Source organism: Oncorhynchus kisutch, linkage group LG10, assembly GCF_002021735.2.
Source record: "Oncorhynchus kisutch isolate 150728-3 linkage group LG10, Okis_V2, whole genome shotgun sequence".
Lineage (NCBI taxonomy): Eukaryota > Metazoa > Chordata > Actinopteri > Salmoniformes > Salmonidae > Oncorhynchus > Oncorhynchus kisutch.
Genome location: NC_034183.2, coordinates 6,011,066 through 6,027,516, shown reverse-complemented (window position 1 = coordinate 6,027,516; position 16,451 = coordinate 6,011,066). Strand labels below are relative to the sequence as shown.

At 44.0% G+C, this 16,451-nt stretch overlaps 1 protein-coding gene across 1 annotated transcript in view; it reads right to left on the bottom strand.

The window, feature by feature from the left end:
* Positions 1–96: 96 nt before the first annotated feature.
* The window catches only part of LOC109881154 (mucin-2), a 32,558-nt gene continuing 16,203 nt past the window's right edge, over positions 97–16,451 (bottom strand). Inside the window, exons 26-44 of the mRNA XM_031832835.1 lie at positions 14,398–16,358; positions 10,654–11,193; positions 10,298–10,472; positions 9,832–10,079; positions 8,999–9,182; positions 8,300–8,513; positions 6,634–6,809; positions 5,279–5,348; positions 4,996–5,096; positions 4,830–4,861; positions 4,382–4,559; positions 4,006–4,110; positions 3,185–3,225; positions 2,681–2,803; positions 2,190–2,294; positions 1,668–1,796; positions 1,149–1,188; positions 814–937; positions 97–506 (exon numbers count right to left, since the gene is read on the bottom strand). Coding sequence (XP_031688695.1) covers positions 296–506; positions 814–937; positions 1,149–1,188; positions 1,668–1,796; positions 2,190–2,294; positions 2,681–2,803; positions 3,185–3,225; positions 4,006–4,110; positions 4,382–4,559; positions 4,830–4,861; positions 4,996–5,096; positions 5,279–5,348; positions 6,634–6,809; positions 8,300–8,513; positions 8,999–9,182; positions 9,832–10,079; positions 10,298–10,472; positions 10,654–11,193; positions 14,398–16,358 — 4,757 coding nt within the window. The 3' untranslated portion in view covers positions 97–295. The remainder of the gene's footprint in view (positions 507–813; positions 938–1,148; positions 1,189–1,667; positions 1,797–2,189; positions 2,295–2,680; positions 2,804–3,184; positions 3,226–4,005; positions 4,111–4,381; positions 4,560–4,829; positions 4,862–4,995; positions 5,097–5,278; positions 5,349–6,633; positions 6,810–8,299; positions 8,514–8,998; positions 9,183–9,831; positions 10,080–10,297; positions 10,473–10,653; positions 11,194–14,397; positions 16,359–16,451) is intronic.

The following is a 16,451-nucleotide window of genomic DNA, read 5'->3' as shown; positions in this document are numbered from 1 at the left end:
TGTGAAGAAGGCTAAAGAGGTTTCACAGCTTAATAAACCAAAGCTTTCCAAAACAAGGTGCATGCACTTCTACAAGAAAACAAACAACGGACATAAGTATTTGAAGGTTGCATTTTAATAAGATAAGTAAGCATACATTTCTACATTGTAAATATAATTTAATCTTCATTTGACATATAAATCAAAGCGATTAGATAAATAACAGCCGTGTGAAGCAGGGTAGCAGGGTGTTCCTTAGTAAGCAGCGAATGGATTGGTGCTGGACCATTCCCATCTGTATTAGTACAGATCCCATTTACACCAGCGTGTTGCTGCGTGTCCTGCGGGCAGGCACCCTAATGGCTCTGTTGCAGTCGCTGTGTCTGCAGCTACACTCCTCCACGTGTAGGTAAGTGTAGGGCACCACATCTCCATTCAGACACCGTAGGTCCACCGTGCGGTTACTGGACCGGGACTCCTGGCAACAGGCACACGAGTGGTCCAGAGACGCAGCCATGGCAGAGTACCTGGAGGACGGGAGTGAAAGAGAGGTGTTCACAGAGATTAAGAGATCATCTACTCCCCAAGAGACAAAGACACCTCAACAAATGACATGTTTCACAAAACACAAATACATTTAGGGGGTGTGTGTGTGTCCCAGACACAGATTAAACCTAGTCCTGGACTAAGAAGCATGTTCAATGGAGATTCATTTAAAATGATTTTCAGTCCATCACTAGGCTTTTTAAACTGGATACTGGAACCCTCCCCATGGTGTTATGGCTGTGATGAGGCTCCACTGGGTTGTGATATTAGCATTGTTTCCACACTCACTTGGTGAAGGTGTTGCAGGATCCCTCACAGTACGGCATCTCCACCTCCTCAACAGACTGGCAGCTCTTGTGGTTGATGAAACTCTTCATGGATCCTACCTTACAGGCCTTGTCCTTCTCCACACCTGGTATTGGAGGGAGACACACCGTTATACATGATCAGTCTGGAAAGATCATGAAAAAGAGCTGCACCTGTTTGAGTTCACTGACTACAAGGTGGCTCTCCTTGTCAATCATTATCAATTAGGAATATCAGTGGTTTTATGATGCATGAATCTGATCATATTCCAATCCTGATATAAAATTGTTAATTGAATATTTCTCTTTCATACTTACAAATTCTACAGCAGCCGTTTGCAGCGGTCTGAATTGAACCCTGTGGAGAAAAAGGTTTCAACGTTTTCTTTACAGAATACATTTCATATTAGGACGAGAGAAGTCATTTTTCTGTCAAATGAAAACTGGTATATTGTGTGTACTGTACTGTGATGAAAATGATTGTGGATCGAAATATTGTCAAAAAGGTTGGTTATTGAGAGCATATGCAGTCAGCAGGCCTATCTGTTCTTGTTAGGTTGAGTACTGTACTCACAGGCTGGCCTTTCTGTTCTCGTTATGTTGAGTACTGTACAGTACTCACAGGCTGGCCTTTCTGTTCTTGTTAGGTTGAGTACTGTACTCACAGGCTGGCCTTTCTGTTCTTGTTAGGTTGAGTACTGTACTCACAGGTTGTTCTTTCTGTTCTTGTTATGTTGTGTCCTGTACTCACAGGCTGGCCTTTCTGTTCTTGTTAGGTTGAGTACTGTACTCACAGGTTGTTCTTTCTGTTCTTGTTATGTTGTGTACTGTACTCACAGGCTGGCAGTTGGCCTGCTGGAAGGGTGGGCAATGGATGTTGGAGCTCTGGGTCAGATAACTATCACCGTTTTTCACACAGCTGTACTGCTGGCACTTGTCACCAGGAGCAGACCATGTATCTCCATGCTGGACACACACACACACACACACACACACACAGACACACACACACACACACACACACACACATTTGACATGAAATGTTTGTCATTTAGCAGACGCTCTTATCCAAAACGTTTTTTACATTAGAGCATTTGTCTTAAGATCTCTAAGTGAGACAACAACATACACCACTCGTAGGGGGTGGGGCGGACTGGGACTTATTTAACACGCTCTTTAAAGAGGTAGGGTGTCAGTGGTTTTAGGGAGATTTGCAGGCACTCCTGCTGTCCTCATATTATGGGGAAGCTTGTTCCACACACACACACAGCTGCACAAACAATATAGACATTTAACAGAGAACTACTTACTACTTCTTAGTTCATCTGTGACAGTTAAACTGACAGAAACGGTACCTACCTTCAACAACTGCTTGGTCCCATTAATCTGGAGGACACAGTGGGTCTGAACACATTTACCACAGCAGTCATCTGAGGAGTAGTCTGGCTCCTGGTACTCATATCCCTGCAGGAGAAGAGGAACACATGAGTGACTTGCTGCAACACCTAAAAAATAATGATGATGATGATGATACACGTTATTAAAGTGTGAATACAACCGATTGCCTTGCCAGGAGACTCTATAGAATAGAAGAACTCAAGAACAGATGTCTCGCCGCCCGGATGCCTCACCACCAATTGAGAATGATTTTAAAAGCAAGGACTAGGCTTAATCTGTCGGCAGTTCTGAATCAGACAGGGTTTACTTACTTACTTAATCTGGGTCTAGGAAACCAGCCGATTAAAGTATAAAAACGTATTGACTGAATACATGTAAGCTACTCAATGGTATTTCAACTTTTGGTAAATATTTGAAATGTGAGCAGACACAGCAGCTGTACCAGTTCTTACCTTTTCACAATCTTCGTCACATTGCATGAATCCACAGTCAATTTGGTAATGACCAGACTTGGGGTCCACTTTGTTGGTGCAGGTGCACTCCTGGCACTCTGATCCCGGTACTTTAGAATTGGGCTAGAAGAACAAGTAACTCATTACATTACACATTACTTCAGGGGAACCAGGATACCCACTGTCTCTAACACAGGGGAACCAGGATACCCACTGTCTCTAACACAGGGGAACCAGGATACCCACTGTCTCTAACACAGGGGAACCAGGATACCCACTGTCTCTAACACAGGGGAACCAGGATACCCACTGTCTCTAACACAGGGGAACCAGGATACCCACTGTCCCTAACACTATTTGACATGAACCCATATAGCGTATGAGACTTACTGTACACATACTGCATTCTATTAATATGTATAGATATTAAAACAAGTAAAAACCAACAGTGTTTATTTATGTAATGAACATTTCAGATGAGAGAGCAGAATAGTTTGTCATTACCAGGTATTCCATGCCTTTGTGAAGACAAACTCTTTTAGGCTCTGAAAGAGACAAGAGACACAAACAACCAATTGAGAGAGAGACACAAACAACCAATTGAGAGAGAGACACAGACAACCAATTGAGAGAGAGACACAGACAACCAATCCATGGGACTGTCTAAAATAACTGGTATTGTCTCAGCAATACAAACACAGGAATACTACATAGTCTAGATATAGTTAAAGAGACCATACCACATGTAGATAGTGTTGATAGTCTAGATATAGTTAAAGAGACCATACCACATGTAGATAGTCTAGATAGTATAGATATAGTTAAAGAGACCATACCACATGTAGATAGTCTAGATATAGTTAAAGAGACCAAACCACATGTAGATAGTCTAGATAGTATAGATCTAGGTAAAGAGACCATACCACATGTAGATAGTGTAGATAGTATAGATATAGTTAAAGAGACCATACCACATACAGATAGTCTAGATAGTGTAGATAGTATAGATATAGTTAAAGAGACCATACCACATACAGATAGTCTAGATAGTGTAGATAGTCTAGATATAGTTAAAGAGACCATACCACATGTAGATAGTCTAGATAGTATAGATCTAGGTAAAGAGACCATACCACATGTAGATAGTATAGATCTAGGTAAAGAGACCATACCACATGTAGATAGTCTAGATAGTATAGATCTAGGTAAAGAGACCATACCACATGTAGATAGTCTAGATAGTATAGATTTAGGTAAAGAGACCATACCACATGTAGATAGTGTAGATAGTCTAGATAGTATAGATCTAGGTAAAGAGATATTACCACATGTGTGCTCTGGACAGCATTTCCCCTCAGGGACTGAAACCACTGGCACGAACCCAATAGGACAGTTCATGTTGGTAGGTGGGCAAGTGCTGCTTTCACAACCTAGGAGGGGAAACAATAGCAGAGTATGGACATAATAATATGAGCTGATTCATGTCTTCACTATGTGGGTGTTTTCAACACGACTGAGCTGAGCCCAGCTGTACGGCACTGGCCTGGTTACACATCAACCCTAGATCCTGGACCCGTGCTGGAAAGGACCATGTGAAAAGAACATATCCAAGCCAGCACAGTACGGTTCAGGTCGGCACAATACTGTTGAAATAGATCTGCGTATAATATGTAAGGTAAAAAGGTGTTGTGAGATCCTTACGGCAGGCGAGGTTAGAGCAGCATGGATCGGATGGATCGGTTTGGTTGACATATACAAAGCCTGGTCCAGTGCATATCTCTACTGGTGGTTTGGAGCAGACCTTGGGTTTACAGTTCACAGTCTTGGTGGATTCCAAACAAACGCAGTCCTGGCACTTGTACTCAAACCTCTCGTTGAACTGTGATGAGATACAACAAGAAGGGAGTGTGATTCTATCAATGGGTTTGATCAAGTGTAGTGCACTAAATAGGACATAGGGGGCTAAATATAGGGCATAAGGGGGCCATCTGGCATTCAGACAATGTGGATAATACTGTGTGGACGCTGTAAGTAGGTCCTCATATAAACCTCTGGCATCATCCATGACAGAGCCAGTGGACTAGATAACAGTCTATATTAATTAGTCTAATAAAATTACGATGAATCAAAACCAAAAGGTCTACCGTACCTCTCGTGGAACTCCTTCAGGGTCAATGCATCCTTCAAAAACACAAACACCACCATTTAGTAGAACATTCATAGACCTGAAACATCCTTGGAAAGGTTAAGTCCTAACCATCTTCTCTGTGCCGTCAACATGAAATGGACCAATGGCGGTAACTGGGAACACTCACCACACTTATCAACACAGATCCCTGAGTCCTTGTTGAAGAGTTTCATCCCATCAGGACAGAAGCAGCCTTCTGTGGTGAAGTTCATCCTAGACTCGTCTGGACTGTAGAACACAACATTACAGTGACAACTCCTGTTTCCTATGTACAGCAACTCTATATTTAACTGTTGGTAGGTATTTTCTCTTTGTCTTATTTGACATTCATAACGTTGTCTACCTCAGGTAACATAAAACATGAAAGCAAGGTTGTTTTTGCGCTAGACAATCTCTAAATAGAAACCTACTTGTCATCACAGGTTGGCTGTTCTGCAGGACCGCAGGGCTTGTAGACTTTGTCAGCTGGACAGTCGCTGGCTGTTGAAGAAAGATACAACTCAGTCTATAGTGACACCCGAACCCCCTGTCTCAGTCTCCAGTATATATACTGCAATAGTCTATGTGCCGGGGGGCTAGGTTCAGACTGTCCTATCTGGTATAATTCTCCTGTCATCTCTGGTGTCCTGTGTGATCTTAAGTATGCTACCCCTAATTCTTCTCTCTCTCTCTCTCTCTCCCTTCACAGAGGACCTGAGCCTCAGGACCATCTGGCCTGACGACTCCTGGCTGTGCCGGTCCCCAGTCAACCTGGTTGTAATGCTGATCCAATTTCTGCTGTTGTGACTGCATCTATGGAACCCTGTCCTGTGCAATGGATGTGCTGTTTCGACCCTCTCTATCTCTGTCTCTGTCTCTCTCTCTCTTTCTCTCTCTCTCTGTCTCTCTGTCTCTCTGTCTCTCTGTCTCTCCCCCCCCTCTCTCTCTCTCTCTCCCTCTCTCTCTCTCCCCCACCCCTCTCTCTCTCTCTCCCTCTCTCTCTCCACCCTCTCTCTCTCTCTCCCTCTCTCCCCCCCCCTCTCTCTCTCTCTCCCTCTCTCCCCCCCCTCTCTCTCTCTCTCCCTCTCCCTCTCCCTCTCTCTCTCTCTCTCTCTCTCTCTCTCCCCCCCCCCTCCCTCTCTCTCTCCCTCTCTCTCTCCCCCCCCCCTCTCTCTCTCTCTCTCTCTCTACCAAACCTGCTGCTGAACGGTCTGGCCTTAATGGCCATGTACTCTTACAATCTCCGCCAAGCACAGCCAGAAGAGGACTGGCCACCCCTCAGATTCTGGTTTCTTCCTAGTTTGTCCATGCCACCGTGCTTCTACATCTGCATTGCTTGTTGTTTGGGGTTTTAGGCTGGGTTTCTGTATAAACACTTTGTGACAACTGCTGATGTAAAAAGTCTACAACACATACTAAGTTGTGTTAGTATAGTATTGTTCCTGGTCTGATCTACAACACACACTAAGTTGTGTTAGTATAGTATTGTTCCTGGTCTGATCTACAACACACACTAAGTTGTGTTAGTATAGTATTGTTCCTGGTCTGATCTACAACACACACTAAGTTGTGTTAGTATAGTATTGTTCCTGGTCTGATCTACAACACATACTAAGTTGTGTTAGTATAGTATTGTTCCTGGTCTCATCTACACAGTTCCTTGTTCCTGGTCTTCTACACAGTACTTCATATCTCTTCAATGGTGGACTTATTTATCTATCCTTATTAGGTGAGTCTTATTTAACCTGGTGAGTCTGGATGTTTTCAACGAGTACAGTAAGCCTACCACAGAGCTCGGTGTGGTTTCTCCAGTAGATGCATACTCCAAACTGGGCACAGGCAGCAGCGTATGTCTGCAAACTGGTGCACTCCACCGCTGGGTTGGACACGTGGCAGCTGTCATAGACACAGCCCGTGTAGAAGTTGTCAGGTGAGACAAATGGATGACAGGCTGCAAAAATGCTGTGGATTGAAAACCAGAGATGAAAGAATATGAGAAACAGACCTTCCAAATACACTGTAAGATTCATATTGGTTTCTGTCAGACACAAAACACACCTTTGTGTTTAGGTTAGGGGTATAGAGCTACATCATTGCATGTGAGAATTTAGTCTGTGATAAGTTAGATTGTTGATAGTTACAACAGGTTTTATAACTTTACTCAAACTCCTGACAGACTGTTTAATGGAGTAGCTGGCCACTCCTGACAGACTGTTTAATGGAGTAGCTCGCCAATCCTGACAGACTGTTTAATGGAGTAGCTGGCCACTCCTGACAGACTGTTTAATGGAGTAGCTGGCCACTCCTGACAGACTGTTTAATGGAATAGCTGGCCACTCCTGACAGACTGTTTAATGGAGTAGCTGGCCACTCCTGACAGACTGTTTAATGGAGTAGCTGGCCACTCCTGACAGACTGTTTCATGGAGTAGCTGGCCACTCCTGACAGACTGTTTAATGGAGTAGCTAGCCACTCCTGACAGACTGTTTAATGGAGTAGCTAGCCCCTCCTGACAGACTGTTTAATGGAGTAGCTGGCCACTCCTGACAGACTGTTTAACGGAGTAGCTGGCCACACCTGACAGACTGTTTAATGGAGTAGCTGGCCACTCCTGACAGACTGTTTAACGGAGTAGCTGGCCACTCCTGACAGACTGTTTAATGGAGTAGCTGGCCACTCCTGACAGACTGTTTAATGGAGTAGCTGGCCACTCCTGACAGACTGTTTAATGGAATAGCTGGCCACTCCTGACAGACTGTTTAATGGAGTAGCTGGCCACACCTGACAGACTGTTTAATGGAGTAGCTGGCCACTCCTGACAGACTGTTTAATGTAGTAGCTGGCCACTCCTGACAGACTGTTTCATGGAGTAGCTGGCCACTCCTGACAGACTGTTCAATGGAGTAGCTGGCCACTCCTGACAGACTGTTCAACGGAGTAGCTGGCCACTCCTGACAGACTGTTTAATGGAGTAGCTGGCCAATCCTGACAGACTGTTAAATGGAGTAGCTGGCCACTCAGCACAGACTGTTCAATGGAGTAGCTGGCCACTCCTGGCAGACTGTTCAACGGAGTAGCTGGCAATTTTCCCACACAGCATTTGTGTAATTTAAATCACCCTAACCATGACATTTTATTAGAGAACTTGTACAGTGCCTTTACGAAGGTGGACCTGTCCTTCAGGAGATCACAGTGCCTTTAGGGAGGTTTACCTGTCCTTCAGGAGATCACAGTGCCTTTAGGGAGGTGGACCTGTCCTTCAGGAGATCACAGTGCCTTTAGGGAGGTTTACCTGTCCTTCAGGAGATCACAGTGCCTTTAGGGAGGTGGACCTGTCCTTCAGGAGATCACAGTGCCTTTAGGGAGGTTTACCTGTCCTTCAGGAGATCACAGTGCCTTTAGGGAGGCGGACCTGTCCTTCAGGAGATCACAGTGCCTTTAGGGAGGTTTACCTGTCCTTCAGGAGATCACAGACAGAGGAGTCTGGCTTGCATGGCTTCTGTGTGGGTTCAGGGAGAGGAGAGTTGGTGGGGATTCCAGGTGGCACATGGCATTCAGGTTGGTAGAGGTCCTTGGCTGGCCAGTAGTCTGCCATCACAGCACAGTTCTCCACCAGCTGACCTCCAGGCAACATGCAGTCATCAGCCTGGTTGTTGCTACATGTTCCTGGAAGAGATGCATACAGTTCAGGTTCAAGTCGTTTATTTTGCCATTTGCAGCTATTAAAAGTAATACATACATTGGACATCTTTGTTGGAGCTCTCTCACATTTAGTACAGCACAGACAGTATAATATCAGACACAGACATCAGACAGGAAAGCCCAAACCATTGTTTGCTAGCCTGGTCCCTGATCAGTTTGTGCTGTCTTGCCAAACCCTATGGTTCGATATCTGACAACAACCCATAGGGTTTTGGTAAAAAGAACCCAAACAGATCTGGGACCAGGCTAGTTGTTCACCTCCAACCTTGGATAAATGATTTCCATCAATTCAAAGACTTCTCCATTAGGCTTTCTCATACCATGCTCAGAATACCAAGTGACCACTCTCTGTTTAAGTTCAGTGATTCACAATCATTTCTCAGCTCTTATGTTTAAATGCCCAAGATACATAGTTTGAGGACAACAAATGAATGAAACTAAGTCCTTACCACAATGACCCTGTGTATTGTTGCCAAAGTGTTGCCAAGGAAGGTTGACGCTGAAGCCAGTGACTCCAAAGGTAACTACCACCTGGAGGTGTGCTATCTCCAAGACCATGTTGATACCAGAGTTCATCACCTTCACACCGTGCCGCGTGAAGGGTAGTCTCAGGGAAACTCCATCAATAAGAGCCTGAAAGACAGATGGCAGGGAGAGAGGGATGAAAGACAGATGGCAGGGAGAGAGGGATGAAAGACAGATGGCAGGGAGAGAGGGATGAAAGACAGACGGCAAGGAGAGAGGGATGAAAGACAGATGGCAGGGAGAGAGGGATGAAAGACAGATGGCAGGGAGAGAGGGATGAAAGACAGATGGCAGGGAGAGAGGGATGAAAGACAGATGGCAGGAAGAGAGGGATGAAAGACAGATGGCAGGGAGAGAGGGATGAAAGACAGATGGCAAGGAGAGAGGGATGAAAGAGATGGACGAAAGGGGGGGATAGAAAAGGATAGGAAAAAGGGATGGAAGAGAGAGAGATCAATCTTCAGGATCTCTTAAAGAAAAGGGAAGGTGACCGCAATACTTACTAATATCATGACATTACAGGTTGAATTAAGTTGATGGAGAGCATCAAATTCATATGTTGTATCAATGAAAGCTACGGATGTTGAGAACTAATGCACAATTCAGTTCAGAGAATGAAATAATGGAAGAGAATTGTCTTTCATTTTCACATAAATCATTTCTCAGTCCTTTAGGCCCCAAATCCAGCCATTCAACATATATATGGCCTGAATTGCTTATATTGATTTCTGAGACAGTTTATAACCACTTAAGTTACCTCCAACTGAGCAGCTCCAATGAGGTTGTGATTCTTCAGTGTTATAACTGTTGAGTGGTAGGACACGATGATGGATCGAGGACAAGACACGTCCTCGGTGGGATCACAGTTGACATTGTCGATGTAGATCTTGAAGTGGTGACGCGGCAACATCTCCTCCATCAGCACATAGGTACAGTTCCCTTGGAAGCTGTAGAAGAGCCCGTCGAAGGTGATGTAATGGGGGTCTCCCCAACCCTCACAGACGCCTGTCATGAAAATAAACATGGTTATAAAGCAGACAGACATTACGATCCTCTGACAAATGATTTGTCTTTTTTTAAAAGGATGAAGTAATATTTATATTGAGTATTATTCCAAACGTTAGTGATAAGGACGTGTATGTTATTAGTTACAGAAACTGGACATGGCCATCTACCTTCCTGACCAGGTCAGAGGAGAAGAAGAAGAAGCTTTCACAACTCACAGTCACACACGAATCGTTGGCAGCAGTAGAACTCATCCCATTGTAGCACTGGTTTCTTGCCATTGGTACATGTGATTGGCTCAGGCTCTGGGCATTCATACGGAATTATCTCAATGGTGTTGTTTTCAATGCATATGGCCAAAGTGCAGTTGCAGAGCCAGAAAGTTTCATTTTGCTGATATTTTAGAGAGAAAAGAAAATTGCACGTCATCAGAGAACTTTCACAATTCACACAGGAGTCAATTAAAAAGTCTCTGAAAGGACTTTTCGACCTCGTTGACATCAAATGTTGGCCATGTGTTATCGACGTTAAGGGAGCCCAGTCGATTATGTGATGGTTATATTGAGGTACTTACCACTTTGTCCCACTCAGGACAAGTGATTGGTGGAAGGGTTGGTGACCCAGTTGTGGTTGGTATTGAACTGACTTGATGTTCTGGTGTTATTGGAGGACCAGTGACAACCGATTCATGGGTTGTTGGTGATGTGGTTGTCATTGGAGTTGTGGCTTCTGTTGTAGTTGGTGGTTTAGGTGTTGTTGTAGGAGCTTTAGTGGTTGTGGTGTCTATGACAGGGGTGGTTGTGGTTGGTTTTTCAGTTGTCCTGGGGGTTGTGGTTGATTCTTCTGTTGTTGTTGGGGTTGTGGTTGGTTCTTCTGTTGTTGTTGGGGTTGTGGTTGGTTTTTCAGTTGTCCTGGGGGTTGTGGTTGATTCTTCTGTTGTCGTTGGGGTTGTGGTTAGAGTTATGGCTTCCGTTGTAGTTGGTGGTTTAGGTGTGGTTGTTGTTGGTGGTAATGGTGTGGTAGTTGTTGGTGGTAGTGTTGTTGTTGGTGGTGGTGTGGTTGTTGGTGGTGTTGTTGTTGTTGGTGGTGTTGGTGTTGTTGTTGCTGTGGTAGTTGTTGGTGGTAATGGTGTTGTTGTTGTTGTTGGTGGATGTGGTATTGGTGTTGTTGTTGGTGGTGGTACTGGTGTTGTTGTTGGTGTGGTTGTTGTTGGTGGTGGTACTGGTGTTGTTGTTGTTGGTGGTTGTGGTATTGGTGTGGTTGTTGTTGGTGGAATTGGTGTGGTTGTTGTTGGTGGTATTGGTGTGGTTGTTGTTGGTGGTATTGGTGTGGTTGTTGTTGGTGGTGTTGGTGTGGTTGTTGTTGGTGGTGGTGTTGGTGTGGTTGTTGTTGTTGTTGGTGGTGGTGTTGGTGGTGTGGTTGTTGTTGTTGGTGGTACTGGGGTTGTTGTTGTTGGTGGTACTGGTGTTGTTGTTGGTGGTTGTGGTATTGGTGTGGTTGTTGTTGGTGGTATTGGTGTGGTTGTTGTTGGTGTTGGTGTTGGTATTGGTGTTGTTGTTGGTGGTGTTGGTGTTGTTGTTGCTGTGGTAGTTGTTGGTGGTAATGGTGTTGTTGTTGGTGGTGGTACTGTTGTTGTTGTTGGTGTGGTTGTTGTTGTTGGTGGTTGTGGTATTGGTGTGGTTGTTGTTGGTGGTATTGGTATGGTTGTTGTTGGTGTTGTTGGTGTTGGCATTGGTGTGGTTGTTGTTGTTGGTGTTGGTGTTGTTGATGGTGTTGGTGGTGTTGTTGTTGGTGGTATTGGTGTGGTTGTTGTTGGTGGTAATGGTGTGGTTGTTGTTGCTGTTGTTGTTGTTGGTGTTGTTGTTGATGGTATTGGTGTTGTTGTTGTTGGTGGTGGTGTTGGTGTTGTTGTTGGTAGTATTGCTGTTGTTGTTGTTGGTGGTGGTATTGGTGTGGTTGTTTCGGGTGGTATTGGTGTGGTTGTTGTTGGTGTTGTTGTTGGTGGTATTGGTGTTGTTGTTGGTGTGGTTGTTGTTGTTGGTGGATGTGGTGTTGTTGTTGGTGTGGTTGTTGTTGTTGGTGGTACTGGTGTTGTTGTTGGTGGTGGTACTGGTGTTGTTGTTGTTGTTGTTGGTGTGGTTGTTGTTGGTGGTACTGGTGTTGTTGTTGTTGGTGGTTGTGGTATTGGTGTGGTTGTTGTTGGTGGTGGTGTTGGTATTGGTGTTGTTGTTGTTGGTGGTGTTGGTGTTGTTGGTGTTGGCATTGGTGTGGTTGATGTTGTTGTTTGTGGTGGTGTTGGTGTTGTTGGTGGTGTTGGTGGTGTTGTTGTTGGTGGTAATGGTGTGGTTGTTGTTGGTGTTGTTGTTGTTGTTGGTGTTGTTGTTGTTGGTGTTGTTGTTGGTGGTATTGGTGTTGTTGTTGTTGGTATTGGTGTTGTTGATGGTGTTGGTGGTATTGGTGTGGTTGTTGTTGGTGGTATTGGTGTTGTTGTTGTTGTTGTTGTTGGTGTTGTTGTTGTTGGTGTTGTTGTCGGTGGTGTTGGTGGTGTTGTTGTTGTTGGTGGTGTTGGTGTTGGCATTGGTGTGGTTGATGTTGTTGTTGTTGGTGGTGTTGGTGTTGTTGATGGTGTTGGTGGTGTTGTTGTTGGTGGTAATGGTGTGGTTGTTGTTGGTGTTGTTGTTGTTGTTGGTGTTGTTGTTGTTGGTGTTGTTGTTGGTGGTATTGGTGTTGTTGTTGTTGGTATTGGTGTTGTTGATGGTGTTGGTGGTATTGGTGTGGTTGTTGTTGGTGGTATTGGTGTTGTTGTTGTTGTTGGTGTTGTTGTTCTTGGTGTTGTTGTCGATGGTGTTGGTGGTGTTGTTGTTGTTGGTGGGGCTGTTGTTGTTTTTGGTGGTATTGGTGTGGTTGTTTCGGGGGGTATTGGTGTGGTTGTTGTTGGTGGTATTGGTGTTGTTGTTGTTGTTGTTGGTATTGGTGTTGTTGTTGGTATTGGTGTTGTTGATGGTGTTGGTGGAATTGGTGTGGTTGTTAGTGGTGTTGTTGTTGTTGTTGGTATTGGTGTTGTTGTTGTTGGTATTGGTGTTGTTGTTGGTGGTGGTATTGGTGTTGTTGTTGTAGGTATTGCTGTTGTTGTTGTTGGTTGTATTGGTGTGGTTGTTGTTGGTATTGGTGTTGTTGTTGTTGTTGTTGTTGTTGTTGGTGTTGTTGTTGTTGTTATTGGTGTTGTTGTTGGTGGTATTGGTGTTGTTGTTGTTGGTGGAATTGGAGTTGTTGTTGTTGTTGGTGGTGGTTTTGTTGTTGTAGGTATTGCTGTTGTTGTTGTTGGTTGTATTGGTGTGGTTGTTGTTGGTGGTTTTGGTGTGGTAGTTGTTGGTGGTGAAGGTGCTGTTGTTGTTGTTGATGTTAGTGTTGTTGTTGGTTTTGGTGATGTTGTTGATAAACATTCAACGCAACAGAGGACTCTAATCTTATAGTTAAAGCACTTAAATGGTCTCTGAGTTTGTTTATTTTCTTCACATATTAACCCGAAGTCAACATCGCACTCCACAACTTGGCCTGTCGAAGCTACATAGTCCTCTAAACTTGTATTTGGATAGTGTGTAGCTACACATTCAATATCCTGTGGATCTTCACACACTTCTTTTCCACTCTGCGTGATATTCCAATATGTTTCCCAGTCACTCTTGTCTTTATCATCATCTTCATCATACCATTCTGACCACTCACAGGTAGGAATACAAGGAGTAGTTGTTGGCTCTGGTGTCTGGGGGGTAGTTGTTGGTGGTATTGGTGTGGTTGTTGTTGGTAGAATTGGTGTGGTTGTTGGTGTTTGTGTGGTTGTTGTTGGTGGTATTGATGTTGTTGTTGGTGTTGTTGTTGGTGGTATTGTTGTGGTTGTTTTTGTTGGAATTGGTGTGGTTGTTGGTGTTTGTGTGGTTGTTGTTGGTTGTATTGATGTTGTTGTTGTTGTTGGTATTGGTGTACTTGTTGTTGGTGGTATTGGTGTTGTTGTTGGTGGTGGTATTGGTGTGGTTGTTGTTGTTGTTGTTGGTGTTGGTGGTATTGGTGTTGTTGTTGTTGTTGGTATTGGTGTTGTTGATGGTGTTGTTGGTATTGGTGTTGTTGTTGTTGGTGGTATTGGTGTGGTTGTTGTTGTTGTTGTTGGTGTTGTTGTTGTTGTTGATGGTGTTGTTGGTGTTGTTGTTGTTGGTGTTGTTGTTGGTGTTGGTGGTATTGGTGTTGTTGTTGTTGGTGGTATTGGTGTTGTTGATGGTGTTGGTGTTATTGGTGTTGTTGTTGTTGGTGGTATTGGTGTTGTTGTTGGTGTTGGTGGTATTGGTGTTGTTGTTGTTGGTGGTATTGGTGTTGTTGTTGGTGTGGTTATTGTTGGTGGTATTGGTGTGGTTGTTGTTGGTGGTATTGGTGTGGTTGTTGGTGTTGTTGTTGTTGTTGTTGGTGGTGTTGTTGTTGTTGATGGTGTTGGTGGTGTTGTTGTTGTTGTTGGTGTTGTTGATGTTGGTGTTGGTGTTGTTGTTGTTGGTGGTGGTGTTGTTGATGTTGGTATTGGTGTTGTTGTTGGTGGTATTGGTGTTGTTGTTGTTGGTGGAATTGGTGTGGTTGTTATTGTTGTTGTTGTTGGTATTGGTGTTGTTGATGGTGTTGGTGGTATTGGTGTTGTTGTTGTTGGTGGAATTGGAGTTGTTGTTGTTGGTGTTGTTGGTGTGGTTGTTGGTGGTATTGGTGTTGTTGTTGTTGTTGGTATTAGTTTTGTTGTTGTTGGTGGTGTTGTTGTTGGTGTTGTTGTTGTCGTTGTTGGTATTGGTGTTGTTGTTGTTGTTGGTATTGCTGTTGTTGTTGTTGGTTGTATTGGTGTGGTTGTTGTTGGTGGTTTTGGTGTGGTAGTTGTTGGTGGTGAAGGTGCTGTTGTTTTTGTTGATGTTAGTGTTGTTGTTGGTTTTGGTGATGTTGTTGATAAACATTCAACGCAACAGAGGACTCTAATCTTATAGTTAAAGCACTTAAATGGTCTCTGAGTTTGTTTATTTTCTTCACATATTAACCCGAAGTCAACATCGCACTCCACAACTTGGCCTGTCGAAGCTACATAGTCCTCTAAACTTGTATTTGGATAGTGTGTAGCTACACATTCAATATCCTGTGGATCTTCACACACTTCTTTTCCACTCTGCGTGATATTCCAATATGTTTCCCAGTCACTCTTGTCTTTATCATCATCTTCATCATACCATTCTGACCACTCACAGGTAGGAATACAAGGAGTAGTTGTTGGCTCTGGTGTCTGGGGGGTAGTTGTTGGTGGTATTGGTGTGGTTGTTGTTGGTAGAATTGGTGTGGTTGTTGGTGTTTGTGTGGTTGTTGTTGGTGGAATTGATGTTGTTGTTGTTGTTGGTGTTGTTGTTGTTGGTATTGTTGTGGTTGTTGTTGTTGTTGGTATTGGTGTTGTTGTTGGTATTGGTGTGGTTGTTGTTGGTGGTGTTGTTGTTGTTGGTATTGTTGTTGTTGTTGTTGGTGTGGTTGTTGTTGGTTTTGGTGTTGTTGTTGGTGGTATTGGTGATGTTGTTGTTATTGTTGTGGTGGTTGTTGTTGGTGGTAATGGTGTTGTTGTTGGTATTGTTGTGGTGGTTGTTGTTGGTGGTAATGGTGTTGTTGTTGGTATTGTTGTGGTGGTTGTTGTTGGTGGTAATGGTGTTGTTGTTGGTATTGTTGTGGTGGTTGTTGTTGGTGGTAATGGTGTTGTTGTTGGTGGTAATGGTGTTGTTGTTGGTGGCATTGGTGTTGTTGTTGTTGTTGGTGGTGGTGGTGTGGATGTTGTTGTTGGTGGTGGTGTGGTTGTTGTTGGTATTGGTGTTGTGGTTGTTGGTGGCATTGGTGTTGTTGTTGTTGGTGGCATTGGTGTTGTTGTTGTTGGTGGTGTGGTTGTTGGTGGTGTTTGTGTTGTTGTTGGTGGTGGTGTGGTTGTTGTTTGTATTTGTGTTGTTGTTGGTGGTATTGGTGTTGTTGTTGGTGGCTTTGGTGTGGTTGTTGTTGGTGGTGGTGTGGTTGTTGGTGGTGTTTGTGTTGTTGTTGGTGGCATTGGTGATGTTGTTGGAGGTTCTGTTGTCAATGTGGTAGTTGTTGGTGTCCACTGTGTTGTTGTTGGTGTTGGTGTGGTTGACTGGGGGGTTGTTGTTGATGGGCCTGTTGGTGGGCATTCCTCAACACACTCCCCGGTCTCTTCATCAAATATTGGCCTATCTGGAGGGCATTGTGGGTAACAACCTAAAAAGAAGACATTGTGATTTAGTTGTTTTGATTGAGTTATTACATATAATGAAGCTGAGGTTAAGAAAAACAAATGGATATTTTGCAAAG